We start from the raw sequence: 21899 nt of genomic DNA on the forward strand, positions 1-21899 counted from the left end.
GAGGTGATTGGAACCAGGGGTGACAGGGCCTGGGGGATGACAAGACCCAGAGGTGACATGACCCAGGAGTGACAGGGCTGGGGGGTACAGGGCCCAGGGGTGACAGGGGACAGGGCCCAGAGGGGTGGCAGGGTCTGGAGGTGACAGGCTCGGTACGGTGACAAGGTCAGAGAGGTGACAGGGCCCGAGGGTGACAGGGCTTGGTGGTGACAGGGTCGGGAAGGTGACAGGGTCTGGGGCTGACAGGGTTGGGGAGGTGACAGGGTCCAGGGTGTGACAGGGTCTGTGTGGGTGATAGAGCCTGGGGGTGACAGGGTTGAGGAGGTGATAGGGTTGGGATGGGTGACAGGGCCCGGTGGTGACAGGGTCGGGGAGGTGACAGGCCTTGAGGGTGAAAGGGTCCGGAGGTGACAGAGTCTGGGGGTGACAGAGCTCAGTGGTAACAGGGCCCGGGGGTGACAGGGTCGGGAAGGTGACAGAGTTGGGAAGGTGACAGAGTCTAGCGGTGACAGGGTCGGGACGGTGACAGAGTCTGGAGGTGACAGGGTCCGGTGACAGGGCCCGGAGGTGACAGGGTCGGGACGGTGACAAGGTAGGGACGGTGACAGGTCCGAGGGGGCGCTCAGGGCGCTGTCTCCGGGCGAGCGGCGCCTCCGCGGCCGCTCATTGGCGGGAGGCACGAGCGAGCCGTTTTCCCATTGGCTGCGCGCCGGCGGGCGGGGCCAATCGCTGCGCAGCGCCGCGCTCGCCGGGCGGCTGTCACCGCATGGCCCGCAGAGCCGCTCACGTTGCGCGGGGAGGTGCGAGGCGGCCTCGCGGGCGCTGATTGGTCGAGCGCGTCGGGCGCTGGCCAATGGGCGGGGGCGCGCGGGGTGGGGCGGCCGTTGGGCCGGCGCGAGGACAACGGCCGGAACTCGCCTCAGGCCGCCCCGCGCGGGCCCGCGCCGAGACCGGCCCGGAGCCATGGAGGTGAGGGACGGGAACGGGACCGGGAGCGACACGGGCACCGGGGTTCGCTGTGCGCCCTCACCCGTCACACACCCAGCGGGCCGCTGCGGTTGTCTTAGGCTTGACCCCTTAGGCACCGAGGCCCGACCCCGGTGGGTGTCCGAGCCCCGTTGTCCCCTCTGGGATACGGCGCCCTCTTGTGTGGGAGTAGGTGTGAGACACGGAGCTCAGGGCTGTGGGGGAAATACCCCTCAGCATCCTGAAAAGCACCTGTTTGTGGAAAAGGGAAGAAAGTGTGGGTATGGGGGTGTCTTTGGGTTGTTTCTGGCACTACAAGTTTGCCCTTGTTCTGTGGGGTCGCCGTGTTAGGTGTCCCTGTGAATGGCAATGTCTGAGGAGAAAATATGGCACAGTAAGGTCAGGGCATAGAGCCGAGCTCTACAATAACTCAGTGTGTTCACTTATTTGGAAAATGTGCCAGAAAAACACCAAATAATACCAGAATATAAAAGTGGTGTGAACTACCATGAAGATCACTTGGGAGCTGCAGAATGATGGGTTTCTGGAGAGCAGAGCTTGTTCTGAACCCTGATCCCTGGGAAACTTTGGCTTTTCTGAATTTAGTCATCATCCCAAATGAGCTGCTGTGGTAAAATGCCAATAACTTCACTTTTTTATTTGTTGGCTAAAAGGGGGTTTAGCTCACCAGTTCAGCTTTTCCTTGTGTGCCTCACCCTTGGGAGAAGAGGAGAAGAGTGCACAGCTGTTGTTTGTCCTCAGCTCCTGCTATCCTGTGGTTTCTGGCGCCTGGAGGGGTGTCCCTCTGGTTGGAGTTGTTTCTCCCATAGTTAAAGGACAGAGCAGATTCCTCCCACAGCTCTCAGAGTTTGTATTGTAGGACATTTCCAGTTCCCAACAACTGGAAATGCGCATCCATGCCATCATGTGAGTTAAACAGTGTTTGGGAAGGGCCAGAGGTGTCCAGGAATGTGTGAAGGAAGGCTGGATAACTCCTCTGCAGCTTTGGGAGAAAGGGTTCCCTGCCCATGGCTGGAACTGGATGAGCTTTAGGGTCTCTTCCAAACCACGCCATGATTCTGTGAGCATTCCTCTGTGTCTGATGTTCCCCTGTGGTGGTGGCTCTGATGTTGGGAGAGTTCAGATTTCCTCTTGGTCTGCACCTCCTCTGTCTCTGAACGCCTTTGGAGTTTCTTGGCTTTGGCAGGTCCAGCTTTTCCCTCAGGGTAAATAGCAAAGTGTTTTACATCCATAGATAGAGCCACATCCTTGAAAACTCAGATGAAACAGAATCCAGCAGTAAATTAGAAGTGTTAGAGACATTAATATTGGTGTAAAATCCATAGCTGTCAGCTGTGTTTATAATTTTGTGTCTGAGTGTAATTATGACTGTGTGTGCTGATGTCCCTGTCCCCACAGCCCCTTGTGCCATTCTGTGTGTACTGATGTCCCTGTCCTTTCCCTGTCCCTGTCCCCACATGCCGTTCTGTGTGTCCTGATTCCCTGTCCTTTCCCTGTCCCCACAGCCTCTGATGCCATTCTGTGTGTCCTGATGTCCCTGTCCCCACAGCCCCTCATGTTGTTCTGTATGTTCTGATGTCCCTGTCCTTCTCCTGTCCCCACAGCCCCTCATGCCATTCTGTGTGTCCTGATGTCCCTGTCCTTTCTCTGTCCCCACAGCCCCTCATGCCATTCCTTGTGTTCTGATGTCCTTGTCCCCATACCCTCATGTGCCATTCTGTGTGTCCTGATGTCCCTGTCCCCACATGCCATTCTTTGTATCCTGATGTCCCTGTCCTTTCTCTGTCCCCAGAGCCCCATGCATCATTCTGTGTGTTCTGATGTCCCTGTCCTTCTCCTGTCCCTGCAGCTCCTCATCCATTCTGTGTTCTGGTGTCCCCTCATGCCGTTCTATGTGTCCTGATGTCCCTGTCCCCACAGCCCCTCATGCCATTCTGTGTTCTGATGTCCCCATATGCCTCTCTGTGTGTTTGAGGTCCCTCTCTCTGTCCCCACATGCCATTCCATGTGTCCTGATGTCCCTTTCCCTGTCCCCGCATCCCATTCTCTGTGTGTCCTGATGTCCCCACATTCCATTCCATGTGCTCTGATGTCCCTGTCCCCACAGCCCAACGTGGCGTTCTGAGCCCATTCTATGTTCTGATGTCCCCACATCTCATCTCTGTGTCCTGATGTCCCTGTGCCCACATGCCATTCTGTGTGTCCTAATGTCCCTGTCCCCTCAGCCCCTCATGCCATTCTGTATGTACTGACGTCCCTGTCCCCTCATGCCCCTTTGTGTGTTTGATGTCCCTGTCCTTCTGTCCCCGCAGCCCAACGTGGCGTTCCGAGGCCATTCTGTGTGTTCTGATGTCCCCTGATGCCATTCCGTGTGTCCTGATGTCCCTGTCCTTCTGTCCCCGCAGCCCAACGTGGCGTTCCGAGGCCATTCTGTGTGTTCTGATGTCCCCTGATGCCATTCCGTGTGTCCTGATGTCCCTGTCCTTCTGTCCCCGCAGCCCAACGTGGCGTTCCGAGGCGGCGGCCGCTGCTGGGGCAGTGCGGAAGGGGGCGGGCGGCCCACGGACGTGTTCAGCACCGCCCTGCCGGGCTCTGCCTCGCTCTATGGCTGCTACAAATCACAGGTTTGCTGCCTTATTGATTCTTTTTATAGCTCTGGAACAGTCTGGGTTGCTTGTCAACAAAATTATCAGGAGATGTTTCTAAAGTGGTTGAACATAAATCACAGATTTTGATGGAATTGTAATAAATCCTCCTTGTTGTAACTTCCATCGGGGGGACAATGGCTTTTCTAATGCAGTCACTGATGAAGCTGTGGGGATATTTGGTAAAATGATTTCACCATTGTTCTGGTGAAATGTTCATGGTAATTGTTCTTCTGTAGGCAGAGTGAGGAGCAAACAACTCTTTTAGGAAAACTGGAGAGTGGATAAGAAGGAGAACTTTAGCTATTGCCTCAGATATTCCTGTAGTCCAAGAGTTTGTATGAACCAGTTCTCAGTCTGATCAGCAGAAAGTGCCAGGACAGTTAAACATGTCAGCTCTCTCTTGGAACTTTTGCCTTTTGTAGCCATAAACTTTCACTGAGGTAAAAGACTCAAATGAAAACTCATTCCCAGTACCTTCAAGACCAGACTTGCTACTTCATCCATCCAGGACTTATTTTGTCAGACTACTCTGCTCCACAAAGGAGTCTTTAACATTTAACCCTGCAAAAACACCATTTATTGTTTCACTTACTGAGAGTTAAGAAGGCATATTATGTCTAAACCAATTAGATAAGGTAAAGCTGCTCCTTTTCACTTAATCAGGATATAAAGGTAAAGGTAAAGATGTTCCTTGTCATTTCATCAGGATATAAAGGTAAAGATGTTCCTTGTCATTTCATCAGGATATAATACCTTTCCTCAAGAAATCAGTTTGCTGTAAGTTTATTTCAGTACCTTAACACTCTGTAATGATGGGGAGAAAGGGGGTCCAGTTCCTAACTCCTGGCAGGGACCAACCAGCAGAAACTGGGGCAGATGTTTTGGGCTAACATTGTTGCTGGTTTTAAGAACTTTTTAAGTGTAGAGGAAGGGTCAAGTTGAGAAAGGAGATGCTGTTTATTCTGTGCTTGGTGCCCAGGGAAGTTTCCCACAAACCAAAAGAATGAAAAGCAAGAGAATTTAGACACTAAAGTTTGCATAAACCTGCCTGTTTAACCCACAGTTCCTGCCTAATTCAGTCACTGAGCTTGTGCAGCCTTAAATAAAACATCCCACCTGTGGTGATCCCCATCTTTCTTTGCTCATTTCATCACCTGATGGATTTCTTTAGGGTCATGGTGGATAGTAAAGAGTTTGTGCTGTTGTTTTTAGCTGCTTTAAAGTGCCTTTGCAAATTTTTACATTGTAGCAATTTCTATACCAGCACAAGGCTCATACCCATAGGGCTGGGTTGTACAGTTGAAATTAAGATATTGGTGTTTCTTAGTAGTTTAAAGGAAGCTGTTTGGGGTTGAATAGTTAGAATCTCCAAGCTGGGTAAATTTACAAATACAAAAATTAATATGTGATTTAATTATCTATTTCTATATATATATTTCTATACCCACCTTTTACTCATGTATCTGAGTATCATTTTTATATTAATCACTGGTGGAATTTCAAACTTACAGATGTTCTGTTCCATATCCAGGCAGAAATCTTGAATTTCAGTTGTATTTCCTTCTGCTGTTGTCCATGAGCTGTACAGGTGTTGACACCTGTGGTTTCTTTCTTAATGGGTCCATGCTCTGTGTCCTGTTGGCTGCATTGTGGTTCCATTATTGATCAGGTCTAGAGCAATAAAAGCATGAATAATATGTACTGTGGTTTTAAGTACAGTCAATGTTAAATAGTCAATGTTGTTTCCCTGCTTCCCTAATTCCATTCAGGCTGATTTCCCAGATTTCAGGTGCTTTGGGAGGTGTTAATGGTCAGGGGTTTCCTTTTACCTTTACTTGTATTCTATAGCCTTCTGCTACTGCTTTATCTCCTCTACCTCAGCAATATTTACCTTCATCCTCCTCATCCATCAAAGGAAATTTTAGACAGTGTGTGTTGTCAGATTCCCACCTAGTTGTATCGTTAATAATTTAAATTCTCTTCCATCCTCCTTAAACCATTGTACAATTGGTTTCCTGTTACCGTCTTTGACTGGACAAGAAAGAACAAAAGGATTACTTATGTAATTTTAATATTCAAAAAGGTTAAGGCAATTCAGGGAAACATGTCACAGTTAGAATCCTAACCAGTATAAAATTATACCAACATTACAGCAAGTTTGGCATCTGGCACTGTCTTTGCAATGCTGCTCTGTGCAATTGTGTTTGTCTAAAACAATTCCTGCAGTTGGAATTGCTGCTACCCCTTGAGGGCATTCAAGTTCTGTGGAAGACAGGCCTTCTTCCCAGGCACAGTTCAGGAAGTTACTTTTTAACTTTCTTAGTCCCAAAGGTCCAGAGGAGGTGATTTCTCACTTACCTGCTCCTGTAGTTTGTTCTGTCCTGAACGGTGCTTCCATGGCTCTAATGCTTGAAATTCCCAGCTGAGTGTGTTGTGAAATGAACCTGGTGTGGTCCTTTCCTGTGTTCCTTTAGTGCCTCATTGTTCTGTGATCTTAGACCCGATGTCCTGAACAGGAAGGTCCAGATCAGTTTGATTTCTGCAGTGAGAGTACTTGTTGATAGAGGACAAAACTCTCCTTGGGGAGATAAAATAATTACAGCAGTGTTCTTGACCCAGATATTCACAGGATGTGGATACTTGATAAGGTCTCCTGTACAGATGTCAAAAGGACTGAGTTTATCTCTGGATTGAGGTGTTATTCTGACCCTCTTTGTTTTGTCCTTTATTCATTCTATGAGACATGGAGGTTTTGATGGCAGCCCCAGCTGGATTGGTGTGGCCTCGGGTGTTCACTGATCACTAAATGCAGATCCCAATATTTGAAGGTCCCACCCCCACTGTTTCCAGTGTGGTTTTTAACACTCCACTGAACTGTTCAACTTCCCCAGAGCCTGGTGCTCCATACCCACTCCAACAAATGCTTGGATCCTTTGTTTCCAGCAAATCTGGGCAGATCTGCTGTTAACCCTTTATGTGTCAGGTTTGTTGGGTGCCTGGTTTGGGAATGGCCCCTCCCACTGAGACTCTCCAACCACACACTGATCCAATCCCTCCCCTTCCCCTCCCTGCTGTGGCACAGTGGAGAGGAGAATTGGAGGCACAAAAAGCAAAGATCCCAGGCTGAGCTAAGAGCAATTTATTGGGAGCAGCAATGAGAGAAGAAAAGGGAAGGGAACAGCAGCAACACTCATGGAGAGGGCACAGGGAGGGATTGACATGGAGAAGTTTCGTTATTCTGGATGGCTCCCTCCAGCACGTTTTATTGACTGGAAGGATCCCCAAAGAGCCCCTTTGCCCCACCCCAGGCAATGAGCTTGGGTGGTACAGAAAAATTTCTGGGTCCCCTTCCCAACTATTGCAAAAATTAACCCTGTCCTGGCCAGAAGCAGGACAGTTTGCTGACACACCTGTAGGTATTGTGTGCCTCAGCCTGGTTGGCCTGGCAGGGAAAAGCTTCAGGCCCCCAGGAAATGTATCAGCTATTACCAATAATTATTGATACCCATTCTGCCATGGCAATGAGAGAAGTCTATTTGCCAGTAATTTCCTGGTGTGTTCCCTTTTTGGATTGTCCTGGGGGAGGCTGATGCTGCATTTGTGGATGCACACTGTGGTTCATATTTCTTCACTATTCTTTTTGTGATGCCTCCCATTCCAGCCCCAAGAATAAACAGTTTTACATTATTTTCCAAAAATCTTGGGCTGTTCTTAAATCCCTGTGGATCCAGCATAATTGAGGTTTGGCCCCATGTGTGGATTCTCCCATTCACAAACAGCTCCTGGTGTCTGGTGGGATTGAAGAAAGCATCTTACAAGTCCAGTACCAATTGTTGTTGCTATGCCTGCCTGGGCCTTTTTGGGGGGTCTCTGGGTGCCTGGGAAGGTGTCCCCTACTCAGTTTCCAGCATAGCTCAGAACACACAGAACACAGAAGTTGTGATGTGCAGCTCCAGCACCTTCTTAAACAATTGCCAGGCAGGATGTAAAATACAAAACTTTCCATAAGCCTTAGGCAACACTAGCTCAGCACACCTGAGATCATCTGTTTGTGCTCAAAAGAGGGTGAAAGGTGAGAATGATCCATCAGCTTCCATCTGCAGCAGAGGGCAAGGGAAGGGACAGAGAGTTCTGCTTGAGAATTCTGCTTGAAGACATTACCATGGCCTGAAATAAGTGTGTGGTTTGCTGACTTCTCATGTGCTGGTTCCTCCCAGAGTTAGTTACAACCATGTACAATGACAAAATGATACTTTGATGTGTTTCATGTTAAACAAATGCTTTTATTGTACATTCAATGCAGAATGAAGAAAATGTGGAGTTACCTCAGGCCTACAGTTCTTCCCTTTCAACATCAGAGTACTCTGCACCCATGGACCCTTCCCTTTTGTACCCCCCTTGGTCTACGTGTACAGATGACACCAAGCAGCCTGCTGCTCCTCAGATTAACCTGAAGTCCAGGTAGTCATCCCTGACAGGGAGTGAGTGTGGGTGTGTTGGAGTAGATGGATTCTATTTTTCTGTTTAATTTAACACAGGAAGTACTTGAAATGAAGGAATTCTTTTTATTAACACCCAGTTGGTTTTCAGGATTCAGCCCGAAAGGAATGATTATGGCAGTGAAACTGATTTGTATGGACTCGTGTCAAACATCCTGGAGGAACAAGACAAACCACAGCCGTGCTTTGCTGAGGGGTGAGTGAGGTGCAGGTGACAGAAACGCCTCTCTCTGATCTCCCTGTGCTCCTGGGTCAGCTCCATCTGCTGCTGGTCAGGCCCCCTTCTCTCCCTTCCTTTCCCTTTTCTCCCTTCCTTTCCCTTCTCTCCCTTCCTTTCCCTTTTCTCCCTTCCTTTCCCTTTTCTCCCTTCCTTTCCCTTTTCTCCCTTCCTTTCCATTTTCTCCCTTCCTTTCCCTTTTCTCCCTTCCTTTCCCTTTTCTCCCTTCCTTTCCCTTTTCTCCCTTCCTTTCCCTTTTCTCCCTTCCTTTCCCTTTTCTCCCTTCCTTTCCCTTTTCTCCCTTCCTTTCCCTTTTCTCCCTTCCTTTCCCTTTTCTCCCTTCCTTTCCCTTTTCTCCCTTCCTTTCCCTTTTCTCCCTTCCTTTCCCTTTTCTCCCTTCCTTTCCCTTTTCTCCCTTCCTTTCCCTTTTCTCCCTTCCTTTCCCTTCTCTCCCTTCCTTTCCCTTCTCTCCCTTCCTTTCCCTTCTCTCCCTTCCTTTCCCTTCTCTCCCTTCCTTTCCCTTCTCTCCCTTCAGCATTTTCCTTGGGACACTTGGAAGCTTTTCCCAAAGCACTTAGATTGCATGGCAGCTCTCTGATATTTACAGAACTTGTTAATTGGCATTTTTTTAATAAGATCTTAACAAGTGTTGTGGACATGCTCTATTCAGATGAATCCCCTTGGTCTGCTTTTTTTGTTTTAATGAAGACTAAATTCAGACTTTAGGTTTCTTTCTTAATTAATGTCAATTCACAGAAAAAATACACCAAGCACAAACTCCTTCACATTTGTCTGAACTGGCAGGAGAAAATTCCATGCAAAATTAATGTTTCTTGCTGTTAGTGCTACCTAAGCAATATTTGTGTTTCTAAATGTCAGGTTTATTTTGCCTCTATTCCTGCACAGGAAGAGACAATTCCACAGTCATAACAACCTGAACTGAAGGGGGCAGGTCCAGCATCCCCATGAATTTCCAGAGCTCTCTGGCTTTTCCAGGTCTAAGAGACAAAACAGGGAGCCCAGTCTCAGGTTCCCAAACCAGGCACTGCTTTCCTTTCTGTCTTCCCAAACAATTCCAGTGATTTCATTTATGTGGCTGAAATCAGGGAAAACTTCAGAGTCAGTCTTGATACCACAAAAAAACTCATTAATTCCTTTGCTGTGGACACCAGGGCTGGTTGAGCACTCCCAGATCTGGCCTGCAATGGCTTCCAGGAACATTTCCACATTACTGAGTCTGTTTACAGCTCTTGGCAGACAGGGATTGATGGTGCTGTGTTCATTCATGGTGGGGAGTGGAAAGAAATGAGGTGTGCTGGGATGCTGCCTCTGGCTTTCCCTGCAGGAAGCACAAGGGAGCTGAGGGAGAAACATTTCCTCTGGAGTGCTGGGACATGGCTTAGGAACATTGAGGGCAGTCTGGGTGCCTGAAGTTGGTGCAGAACCAGGAGTATTTTGGTGATGATGGACAGACTGACAGACCAGGGTTTGATGTGTGCAGCTTGAAGGCCTGTCCATAGCTCCTGAGCTGTGGTGGTGTTGTTCAGACAAGGCAGAATCCGTTTTCTCAGCCAGATACGGGAAACTGAGAATGGCAGGACTGGGGAGAAGTTGAAGTCAGACATCTTGCAATCATTGGAGAGAAATTATTTGGGAATAATTTGTTTGTTAAACCTTGTTTTGTGTGTGGGAACAAAGAGCAGCAGCACAGATCAGTGTCTAACCACGTGTTTGTTGTTTTTGAAGGAGCTGCCCTCCCACCCTGAAGTCAGTGTGGCCGGTGAGCACGAGCAGAATGGAGCACCATGAGCTGCTGCCAGAGGGCAGGAGGGCAGTGGTTGGGGCAGTGCCCCAGCAGGGTTTCTATGGCTCTGAGCCCCTCCCTGGTGCTGAGAAGCAGTTCCTGCAGAGCCCCAGCCTGGTGGCACAGCAGAAAGCTGACGATTGCTACCGTGGCTTTGCCGGCGTGGACCTGGAAGAGCAGAGCTTGTACTCTGCCAGGAGTGAGCGTGCCAATGGCTGCACCTTGCAGGCTAATGAGAGTGTGAAGACAGCAGCTGTCTATCAGAACTACCCCTACCTGAAAAACACCTTTGCAGCCCAGGCTGGGTACTCAGAAGCAATCAAAGACTCGGGAGCTGATGCTTATTCTTATGGAAGGGAGAAGGTGTGTCCCAAAGGAGCAGAGGCACAGGTGCACCCAAAGCGGGCTGAACCATTCCTTCCACAGTGTCACAGATACAATGAGAACACAGATTTTACCAGGTACACTGAATATTCTCATGCTGGTAAAGCAAAGCCCAACAAGGGCACCAGTTGTAGCCTCCAAGAAAATAGAAAGCTGGTAAATGGAACCCCTGAGGCACCATCTCTGGATGCAGAGCCCTACGCTAAATTATTTCAAGTTAAATCAGGAACTCAGAAAAAATTTGAAGATACAATTTCAGATCAGCACGACTTTACATTTCCCAAGTCTGTAGGACTTGTATCAGAAAAACAATTTGCAAGCGAATCTTCCTTCGGCACTGATTTTGGGCAAAAATTTGAATATGGACTAAAATCTTTTGCAGCTTGTCCAGGCAATAATGGTGTGGAAAAGCAGCAGTTTTCCAAGGCTGATCTTCAGAATCCTGAATTCTATAAATCACTCCCACTGTTGCCCAGTGCAGCAGTCCCCTCAGCAAGCTCTAGTGCCAGGCCAGCATGGATGAACATCCAAACCAAACCCACAACCTCTGGCCCTTTCCAGAATCCAAATCCTTTGTTGAAACTGAATAATCAGTCACCTGCATTTCCAAAAAGCTCTCGTCATTCTAATGATGTTTTTCAGTTGCCATCTTCAAATTTGCCTTTAAATAGTAATTTACTTCACAAGTACTGTCAGGACAACCCATTCCTCTCCAGCCTTGACTTTGGCTACAGCACTGCAGAGCGAGCTCGGGCAGCTGCGTGCATGGAAGCCCTGGTTAGGGGTGGGGAAGAGAACCTCCTCGAGTACCTCAGTGAGAAGAAGCTGAAGCAGCCCAATGGATTCTGTGACAGTTACTTGGCTCAGCAGTTGGGGATCATTGACAATCTGAACAAGCAGCGTTTCCAGCTGAAGGCACAGAGCGAGCACTGCGATCTGGAAGGGCAGAACCAGGCAGATGGGGTGTTCCAGGACATGTACCAGGAGTTACTGGAGTCTCAGGGGCAGCTGCATCTGGGGGCAGGGAATGGGGACACCAGTGCCATCGGTGCTGGGAGCTGCCTGCAGGCTCCAGGCATTCCCAACTGCGTGGTGGGTGACTTCAGGAGGAACCGGCAGCTGGGCCCCAGCACCTTCCCCATGAGATCTGCTCACCTCCTGGGCCGCTCTGTGGTGCCCCTGGTGGAGCCTCACACCTTGTTCTCCCAGGATGATCTCAAACGCCTCTACCCCTGCTTCGCAGAGAAGATGTATGGTGACAATGCCCTTTCTGGGTTTGTGTCAGCATTTGGATTTCAAAAGCAAGTGAAAAGTCGCAGTGGGCCTGCCAGCGAGCTGCACGTGAGACTGGAGGAGTGTTATGAGCAGTGGAGAGCTTTGGAGAAAGAAAGGAAGAAGGTAAGAAAACCAAACTAGAAAAATATCCCAGATTTGGTGTAGATCTCATCCTGCTCAGTGCAGTCACAAATCATGGGTTGTTCTACTGGGAGAAGTTGAAGTGCTTGATGGGACTTCAGAGTTACACATTTGTTTTGGGACAGAAAGTGAAAGGTGTGGGGATTTGTAGCCTGGCTGGAAGCATAGCTAATGTTGTATGGAATATTGCACCAAAAGCAGGAATTGAGGGGTTTTTCCAGTCCCAGGGCTGGGGAAGGTGTGTTCATAAGGAACAAACATGTTCTATACCCTTTTTATTAACACAATAAATACAGTGCCTCTGGAACTTTGGAAGCAAAACCAGTAAATATGTTTTGAATTGAAACTAAACTTTAATTCTTTCAATTCTATTTTTTAGAAACTATACTGAATTCCTACCTCCTGTTTCCCTGAAGATTTAAACCTAAGGTCTATTTGAAGGGTTTCTTTCTTTATTTTCCCCAGGGAAGGGTCATTTAATTAAAACCCTTGCAGTAAAAGGCTCAGGTAGTGCTGTGTGGAGCCCTACTAAAAGCAGGTCTGTAGGAAAACCTGTCTTCATTTCACCAGCTGAGATGGGGTTTGAATTTCAATACCTGGGCTTGTCTGTGGGGTGAGCTGGGCCAAATGTAACCTGGCAATAGTGGGGCCTTGGGGAGTTCTTCTGTGCCAATCCCTACAAAGAAACCAATTCCAAGAAGATGTAATGTGGGGATTTTTTTGGTGGTGTTTGCTGACAAACGCCAGGAGTTGCTCTGTATAGAGGGGTTGAGGAAGAGTGAGCCCAGCTTTAGGAGGGGAGGTGGTGTCTGGGGTGCATGGAAAGAGCAAGAGAGAAAAAGCTGGCATGAGTCATGGTGGGAGAAATTCAGTTTATCACAGAATCCCAGAATGGTTTGGGCTGGGAGGGACCTTAAATCTCCTTCAGTTCCATGGGCAGAGACACCTTCCACTGTCCCAGGCTGCTCCAAACTCCATCCAGCCTGGCCTTGGGCACTGCCAGGGATGGGGCAGCCACAGCTGCTCTGGATAACTTGTGCCAGGGCCTCTCCACCCTCACAGGGAACAATTTATTTCTAATATCCAGTCCAAAGCTGCTCTCTCTGTGTGAAGCCATTCCCCCTTGTCTTGGCACTCCATGTTCTTCTTGATAGTGACCACTTATGAAACCATCCAAGAATTGCAGTTTTAAATCAGTTTTAGCAAATTCTATGTTCTTATGGGTGGTTTAGAGTGACATAACAAGGGGATGAAAGAGATGGAAACTTGGAATATTGCAAACAGTTTTCAAAATAGTTTTCTGATGGCTAAATAAAATATAGAATCCTGAAATGGTTTGGTTTGGAAGGGACCTTAAAGACCAAGACCAAAGGCAGGAACACCTTCCACTGGACCAAGGTGCTTAGGAAAAAATCTTTCTGTAGTTTAATCTGTACAAAAATTAGATTAATTGCTGACTGAAAAACAGTTTTATTTGAATTTTATATGTGAGATCCACATCTGTTTGGTCATTTTTTTTCCCTGTAATTCTGACTTGCCTCCATTTTATTTCCAGGCAAAACCAGTACAGGCTGTAGTCAGAGTGAGCAGACATAGCACTGCTGGAACACGGTGTGTTGGCTTTAGTTGAACTGCTTTGAGTAAAGCAGTTGTTCACTTAAAAGCAGGTGATTGTCTCACCAGAGGGTTAAATCCCAAATGCCTGAATCCTCATTGTCTCCTTTAAAAATCTCCAAAACCCTGATGGGAAGAAATTGAACCTGATATTTTTTCTTGTTTCTGTAATGAAGCACGCTCTGCATGTACATTCTGAGGGAGTTGTTCTTTTGTTTTCCTGCAGACTGAATCAGCTCTTGCTAAGAATTTCCAAGGGAAGAAGGTTTCCAGTACTAACAACATTCCAATTCCAAGGCTGACATCAAATCCATCAAGGGTTGATCGCTTAATTGTGGATCAGCTACGGGAACAAGCCAGAGTGAGTTGTAGGACTAAAAAAAAAAAATCTATTGAACTTAGAGTACAGTGTGAGATAGGTAAAATGATCAGAGCAGCTTTTCCCAAAATAGCTTTGTTCTTCATTGCTGTGCAGGGAATGGCATTTCAGCAGTCCTTGGTAGAGCTTCTGCAGCTCCTGGGTGCTGTTTCCAGGGAGCCACAGAGGGGCTGAGGCTCACAGTTACAGGAGGATATTGTTCCTGGTGTAGGAATGTGCAGCATCCAGTCCTGGAGCCTGTGCACAGCTCTCAGGGGTGCTGCATTCAGAGCAGCTTGGCAGGGAAATGGTCCCTGTGGATTTGGAGACATTGATAGAGGAGGTCTTTATGGAAAAAAACAGTTTTAGTTAATATTTGGAAGATTTATATTTGCTTGAGAGTCTGGTATATTTTAATGCAGAATGATTATTTGATAATTTACACCTTCAGCCTGAGTTGCTGTTACCAGTTTGATCTTTAACCCAGCAGGGCAAGGGAGTCTGAGCTCTGTGGGCAAACAGCCCCAGGGTCCTTGGGGAGGTGACAGCTGGGGCAGGAGCAGCACAAACTCTGCCATCAGAATGCTGAGGGGCTGCTGTGGCCCTCCTGAGGCCCAGAGCCCAGAGCCATGGTGCTGCAGGCAAGGAGAAGAGAAACCAAGCTGTCCTCCCTGCCAGGGGCTGTGGGGTGGAAGGGTTCTGGGAAATTCTGGGTTTGGAGGCTGCAGCAGTGCTGGGGCAGCAGGGGGGAGCAGCAGCCTGTCCTGCCTGCCTCACACAGCAGAAAGAATCCCTGGAACTGTGGCTGCTCCCTCCTGCAGGACCTGCCTGGTGCTGCCCATGGACTGCAAGACATGGATGGGCTTAGGGCACTAAAACTCCTGCTCTGTGAACCCCAAAAGAACAGCCTTACTTTCCATGTTTAGAAGGCTTGGTAATCCAAACCTGCCTCCAAAACACTGCTTAAACCTCTCCAGCCATTTGAGGAACCAAACTTCACCTCAAACCCTTGTTGGGTACTTTTAAGGATGCTCAACAGCAGAGTGGGGCTGTTAAACCTGAACTCTAACATCAGAAATCTTGGTGATGGCCAGAGAGGAACCCTGGTACAAAGATTTGAGTAGAAGCTGAGTTGGCTGAATCTGGGATTAACTCTTCATAGTTGGAGCATCCAGTTAAATCTTCTTGACAATCACATTCATTCCTTTAAGACATCAAGTGTAGCCATGGATTGAGGGACATCCCAATTTGGGGATTTTTAGTTTCTCTTTTTCTGCACACCACTAACCAGGTTCTCAGCATTATTGGCTGAGGAGTCACTCACCACTGGGAAACCCACAAATGATGTGACTGGTGTAAGATAAGACAACAAAGATGCACATTTTCAGTGGACTAAATGAACCTGAATTATTGCTGAATGTTTGTTCTCAGCTCCCTTAGTGTTGGTTTCCCTTTCTCAGTGCAGCTGTGACTGCTGCTGGCCCAAGCTGCCCTGCACAGCTCAAAGTCCCCATCTGGGTTTTCACCCTGAAATTTCAGCAGTGCTGTGAGAAGGGAGAACCTCAGTGCTCTGAATTCAGGAAAACGCAAAAAAAAAAAAATTCAGAACAAAACATTGTTCTGAAAACACCTTTTGTTCAGGGGTGTCTCAAAGCTGTACAGGTCTGGTATTAACCAGTAACCTGGGGGTCCTTACTGGGGTGTTGTAGCTTTGCTGTTGTCCTTTGCTGTACCACAGCTTTGAGTTTGGAGATCAACAAATCCTGGGTAAGAACCTAAACCTGCTTCAGCTGTAACTTCTCTGCTCTCAAAATGAAGTAATGATGATAATTAACCTGTTCTCCCTGGTTAGTTGATTTCCCTGTAAGTGTGAGCCCCTGTAAGGTGTGCATTGTTCACCAGGTGGTGACTGCTGGGATGTTGTAGCTTTGCTGTTGTCCTTTGCACACCCAGTTTTCGGTTTGGCGATAACAAATCCTGGGTAAGAACTTAAACCTCCTTCACCTGTAACTTCTCTGCTCTCAAAATGAAGTAATGATGCTCATTAATGTGTTCTCCCTGGTTAATTAATTTCCCTGTAAGTGTGAGCCCCTGTAAGGTGTGCATTGTTCCCCAGGTTGTGACTCTGCTGGGGTGTTGTAGCTTTGATCTTGTCCTTTGCACACCCAGCTGTACCACAGCTTTGGGTTTGGAGATAACAAATCCTGGGTAAGAACTTAAACCTCCTTCAGGTGTAACTTCATGAACTGCTCTCAAAACAAAGTAATGATGATCATTATTGTGTTCTCCTTGGTTAGTTGATTTCCTTGTAAGTGTGAGCCCCTGTGAGATGTGCATTGTCCATCAGGTTGTGACGCTGCTGGGGTGTTGTAGCTTTGCTGTTGTCCTTTGCACACCCAGCTGTACCACAGCTTTGGGTTTGGAGATAACAAATCCTGGGTAAGAACTTAAACCTCCTACACCTGTAACTTCATGAACTGCTCTCAAAATGAAGTAATGATGCTCATTAACCTGTTCTCCCTGTAAGTGTGAGCCCCTGTGAGATGTGCATTGTCCATCAGGTTGTGACTCTGCTGGGGAAGATGGAGCGCCTGCGCAGTTCCCCGCTCCACGCCAACATCTCCACTGCCCTGGACAAGCACCTGGAGTCCATCCACGTGGTGCAGGCTCGCAGGAAGGATGAAATTGTCAGCGCCTCCAGCCGGCAGCGGCACGGCCCCCCCAGGTGCCAGGATGAGAGAGGTACAGCTGGGCTGGTGTGCCCTGATGAGGTAGCTGGGGTGTTGAACATCTTGCAAAAATAAGTGAGGGGTTGTAATTCAAGTTTTAACTTTTCACTGTTAGGGTTTTGTCCAAGGTAGGCTGAGTGGGGTTTGGGTGAAGGTTTGAGGAGGCACTAAAACTGGGTTTTAGAGATAAATAGGTTAAATCAGTTTGGAGGTGGTAATTCAATTAATAAACTAGCAAGGAATAAAAATTAGTGGTTTTTTTTGATAACACATTCAGGGACTGGAGGTGTTACTAAGCAGTTGCCTCTTGCTTCTTGTGATGGTGTTCACAGGGGTCTTAGGATGAGGGAAGAGATGAGGATCTGACTCCATGTTTCAGAAGGCTTTATTTATTATTTTATGATATATGTTATATTAAAACTATACTAACAGAATAGAAGAAAGGATTTCATCAGAAGGCTGGCTAAGAATAGAAAAAGAAAGAATTAATAACAAAGGCTTGTGGCTCAGACTCTGACTGTGATTGGCCATTAATTAAAAACAACCACATGAGACCAATCCCAGATGCACCTGTTGCATTCCATAGCAGCAGATAACCATTGCTTACATTTTGTTCCTGAGGCCTCTCAGCTTCTCAGGAGAAAAAATCCTAAGGAAAGGATTTTTCAGAAAATGTGTCTGTGACAGCTTCTCCCTGTCCCCCCATATTCCTCTTCCTATGAACCCCCTGCTCTGTCTTTGTCTACAACTTTCTTGGTATCTCCATGCTGAATCTGCCCAAAGTGACCAACATGGCCTTAGCTTACAAATGGATTTCCTCTTCAAGCATCTTCTGTCTTAGACTGGCATAATTACAAATCATATTTTGGATGGATGCACAAAAATACAATGGGCAGAATGTTTTCATTCTTAATGGTGTCCCAAATATTCAGCTTAATCTTTCACCAGGGCACAGGCAGAGTGGCAGGTTCCCTTGTCTCTGAGATGGAGTCAGGGTAAATTCCTGCTCCCTGCAACACTCTGGCCTCTACCCTGTGTCAGAAGCTGTTTCTGAATCTTCTGATCCCTTCTGCTGCTCTTTCTCCCTCTGAATTACAGGGATTATTTTACTTTGGGGTGTCCCATCATGCAGTTCTGTAATGCTGAAGTTTACCTCAGAAAATGCACTGCAGCATTCTTTCTTTTCACCTGTTCCCCATCATTCTTGTTTTTCTTTACCTTGACTGAAGATTATGAGACTTGTTAAGGTGAAGGGGATTTTTTTGGGGTGTTGAAGCCCATGAAAATAATTGTCTTTAGAACAGAGCAGTCTGGGAAGGAGTTGTCAGGCCTGGAGATCCAGGTTCTTGTGCTGGGAAAGGAGAGGAGGCTCTGCACAGTGGGATCTCATTACTTACCTGGAGGGGGGGTGCTTTGTCCTCTGCCTCCCATGGCTCTACTGGGGGGTTGAACCTGGAGCAGCAGTTGGGGAGGATTTTTTAGAACAGTTAATTATTGGATGCAGTCACTGTGTTTGCTCTTGAGGGAAAGGCCTGAAGCTGTTCTGGTTTGTTTGGGAGCAGGTCTTGTTTCCACAGCACCTTTCTAATCCATCTGATCCAATATTAAGCATTTATTACAGAATCACAGGATGGTTTGGGTGGGAAGGATCCTTAAATCTCATCCAATTCCACCTCTACCATGGGCAGGGACACTTTCCACTATCCCAGGGTGCTCCAAGCCCTGTCCAACCTTGGCCACTTCCAGGGGTGGGCATCCCCAGCTGCTCTGGGCAGCCTGGGACCACAGCCCAGTGGTTCAACACCCATTCACAGAACATGAGCTGTGCTTCAGCCCAGTGCCCCAAACCAGCTGTTCCTTCACCCATGGTAAGGATTTCCTGACAGGACAGGGGAAGGACCCCGCTGTGACCAGAAGGGGAGGGCCCAGGTGCCATTAATGTGTGCGTACAGGAGCATCCCAACCCTGGGGTGCAGCTGCAGCAAGAAGGTTCAGAACCTTCAAACAAACTCAGCCTAAAAACCACACACCAAACTCTGAGCCTGAAAACCACACACCAGAGAAATCTGAATTTCTCTGTGAGGGCAGAGAAATTCAGATGCAGCTTTTATAAAGCTGTAAAGGGACAGAGGAGGTGTGGGGCAAGGGCAGCCCCAGCAGTGCTCAGGATTAAAGGGCCCAGGTGCCATTAGGGTGTGTGTGTACATGGAGCACTCCAACCCAGGGGTTCAGCTGCAGCAGGAAGGTTCAGAACCTTCAAACAAACTCAGCCTAAAAACCACACACCAAACAAACTGGGAACCTAAAAACCACACACCAGAGAAATCTGAATTTCTCTGTGAAGGCAGAGAAATCCAGATGCAGCTTTTATAAAGCTGTAAAGGGACAGAGGAGGTGTGTGGGGTGAGGGCAGCCCCAGCAGTGCTCAGGATTAAAGGGCCCAGGTGCCATTAATGTGTGTGTACAGGAGCACCCCAACCCTGGGGTGCAGCTGCAGCAGGAAGGCTCAGAACCTTCAAACAAACTCAGAACCTCATTCAGATGCAGCTTTTATAAACCTGTAAAGGGACAGAGGAGGTGTGGGGCAAAGGCAGCCCCAGCAGTGCTCAGGTGCCATTAATGTGTGTGTACCGGGCTGCAGCTGCAGCAGGAAGGTGCTGTAACAAACTCAGAGCCTAAAACCCGCACACCTCGCTGTGTGAGGGCAGAGAAATTCAGACCCAGCTTTTATAAACCTGCACAGGGACAGACAGACAGGGTGGGTGTGAGGGCAGCCCCGCAGCGCTCGGGACTAAAGGCAGCGCTCTTTTCCTCCCCTGCAGTGGTGCTGGCTCTGGCCGCGGCGCTCCGGGCTCTGTGCCTGGCCACCCGCAAGGTCCGCACCGTGCTCTGGTGCGCCTTCCAGATGACCCTGCCCAAACCCTCCGCTGGCAAACGGGCTCGGGAGAGACTTCCTCAGGAGGGGGCGGCGCCCGAAGAGAAACGAGCCGAGACCCCCCCGGCTGCTGCGGCCCCGAGAGGGCCAAGGGAAGGGGGGGCAGAGGGAGCCCCGGGGCCGTGCACGGACCTGCTCCGCAGTGTGTATGAGAGAGGGGACGTGAATTCCTCCTAATTTTTGGTTCTTTTTTAGTTACTTCAAAGTTTCAACTGCTAAAGTTCATATTTAAAGCTATCTCTTGATGAGAAGTGAGATTTGCCTTAAGGGCTCTCAGGTTAAGCTGTTAACGTGATGGGCAGGGTCAGAATGTTGTAAAGCCAAACTGGTGAATGTTAACTTAAAAAAATAATCAGACTAATTCATTAACAGCCAAGATATTATTTAACTCCTGTGGGTGAAGCCTGGTGTCCAACTCTCCCCATAACTCCTTTTAGTTTTGCTTTAGGAAATAGGTTTTTAAATAATGATTCTTAAAGACTGTGGTGTGACGGGGTGTGAGGTTGGTGTCAGATCAGATTGTGATGTAAAATGGTTTCCTTATTGAACTAAAACCTGGAAACAGAAAGAAAAAAGGCTAGAAATACCCAATATTCATGTAAAACTAGATATTTAAAATGCAAATATTTATGAATTTGAGATTTTAAAGTCTACGTTGGGAAAGGCAATATGCACCAGGTGCCACTAAATTACCAGTAGAGCATAATTGCTGTGTGAAACCATGAATTTAGTGAATGTGTTCAGGTATTTGGAATGCTCTTGGGAACAAATGAACTACTGTTGTAAAGTATTTAAGCATAATCAAACTACGACAGGCAGACAGGATTGTCCTGCAGAGCTGTGAAGGAGCTTCAATAATGAGCGTTGTTTTTAATTTAACTTCAGAAAAGGTCGTGCCAAGTTCTGAAATTTGGATTTTCTTAAAGTTACTAGTTTGGTTTGAAATTTGATTGTCAACTTCTAGACTTCTTAGTTCCCTTCTGCATTTGGGCAGCTCCCAGCACTGGTGTTTGCTTGCAGCTCTCAGTCTTTAGGAGCAGGAGTGATGGATTCACTCAGGACAGAGTGGCCCTGGGAAAAACTCAGTTGAACAGTGGGTTAAAGTGACTGAGCTGACCATGCCTGCACACCCTGGTACCCACATGGCTCTGTCCTTCCTGCTGCTGGGGATGCTGATCTGCAGAAGGGGTGATGGCATGAGATAAGTTGGCATGAGATGATGTGCAGAAACGACTGAGAAAGGCTCAGCAGAAGGTGGGGTGTGATCACGGCAACGACAGGAGTGCTGCCAGGGGAGAGGGGCAGAACAAGCACAGCTTCCTAACAGCCACTGCACTGGGGCTGGTTCAGTTTGACCCAGGCTGTGTTGATGTTAAAGCAAAACTGACTGTGCTGACTGGAGTTGTCTATAAAAAAATAAATTCATTTTTGTTGAAGAGATTCTGTTCTGCAAGTGTGTTTCCAGGTGAACCGGTACCAGGGGGAAGCATTGAGTCTGGTATGGAACTGAGTTCAGGAAAAAGCAGAGGGGAGGCTGAAATCCTTCCCTGGAGACAGCTCTGACCATAACATCAGACATGCCAAGGGAGCCAGAGCAGGGAATGATTCTTCCTTGCAAAGTCTCAGCTCCAAGCTCTGCACTGTCAGGGCAGGCTGATGCAGCAATTCTGTCATCTGCACTGGGAACCTTGGGGGTGAGTCCAGACTATTCCTGCTCTATAAATAACTGTACTGCCAGTGCCAGCTGTGCACTGACTGTCTTGAATGGAGCAGCAGTGCTTGGAGCTGCCTGGGCACTGATCCATGGCACAAACTGCTGGCATGGGAAGGGGGGAGCCCACAGTCCTGGGGGGCAGGGGCAGGAACATGGGTGGGCAGAGAGGGCAGCACTGCAGCCTCGTGGGCTGGGAAGCATCAGCTCACTTTCTAACACCACTGGTGCTGCTCCTGGTTCCACTCTGCCCCAGGGCAGCTGCTGGAAGCCAAAGGGCTGGACTTGCCCTTGTTCCTGACCCCTGAAGAGGTGAAGGCTGCCCTTCCCTGGACCCTCACAACCAAAGGTCTCAGGAGGCCATGACAGGCTCAGGTGGGCCATGCCCATGCAGGTAGGCAGCTCCAGCCCTCAGCTTGCATTTTCTTGGAAGCCAAGGGCTGGGCAGTTCAGTGCCAGGTGACAGAGCTCTGGGAAAAGCCACTTTGGCTGACAAGGATGGGCAGAGCAAGTGGGTGCCAGCAGGAGGTGAGATCCCAGCCAGTGCCTCACCCAGCCTCAGCCCGGGGTGTGCACAGGGCTCCAGGGCACCTGGAT

The 21899-nt window shown here is 48.2% G+C and overlaps 1 protein-coding gene across 1 annotated transcript; it reads left to right on the forward strand.

Moving 5' to 3' along the window:
* Nucleotides 1–963: 963 nt before the first annotated feature.
* On the forward strand, nt 964–20844 carry MEIOC (meiosis specific with coiled-coil domain). Its single transcript, XM_059489326.1, has 9 exons — nt 964–1155; nt 3393–3419; nt 3486–3611; nt 7939–8096; nt 8226–8330; nt 10098–11937; nt 13796–13930; nt 16489–16669; nt 19479–20844. The coding sequence occupies exons 1-9, from the start codon at nt 964–966 to the stop codon at nt 19766–19768; spliced, it is 3054 nt and encodes a 1017-aa protein (XP_059345309.1). The 3' UTR covers nt 19769–20844.
* The last annotated feature ends 1055 nt before the right edge of the window (nt 20845–21899 follow it).

This window comes from Ammospiza nelsoni, chromosome 26, assembly GCF_027579445.1.
Source record: "Ammospiza nelsoni isolate bAmmNel1 chromosome 26, bAmmNel1.pri, whole genome shotgun sequence".
NCBI classification, from domain to species: domain Eukaryota; kingdom Metazoa; phylum Chordata; class Aves; order Passeriformes; family Passerellidae; genus Ammospiza; species Ammospiza nelsoni.

Bases quoted from the DNA above. Each gene is read 5' to 3' on its own strand.
- MEIOC (XM_059489326.1), top strand. From the start codon at position 964: ATGGAGGTGAGGGACGGGAACGGGACCGGGAGCGACACGGGCACCGGG. The intron at 8,331-10,097 runs GTGAGTGAGGTG...TTGTTTTTGAAG, and splicing joins CAGCCGTGCTTTGCTGAGGG to GAGCTGCCCTCCCACCCTGA. The intron at 11,938-13,795 runs GTAAGAAAACCA...GTTTTCCTGCAG, and splicing joins TGGAGAAAGAAAGGAAGAAG to ACTGAATCAGCTCTTGCTAA.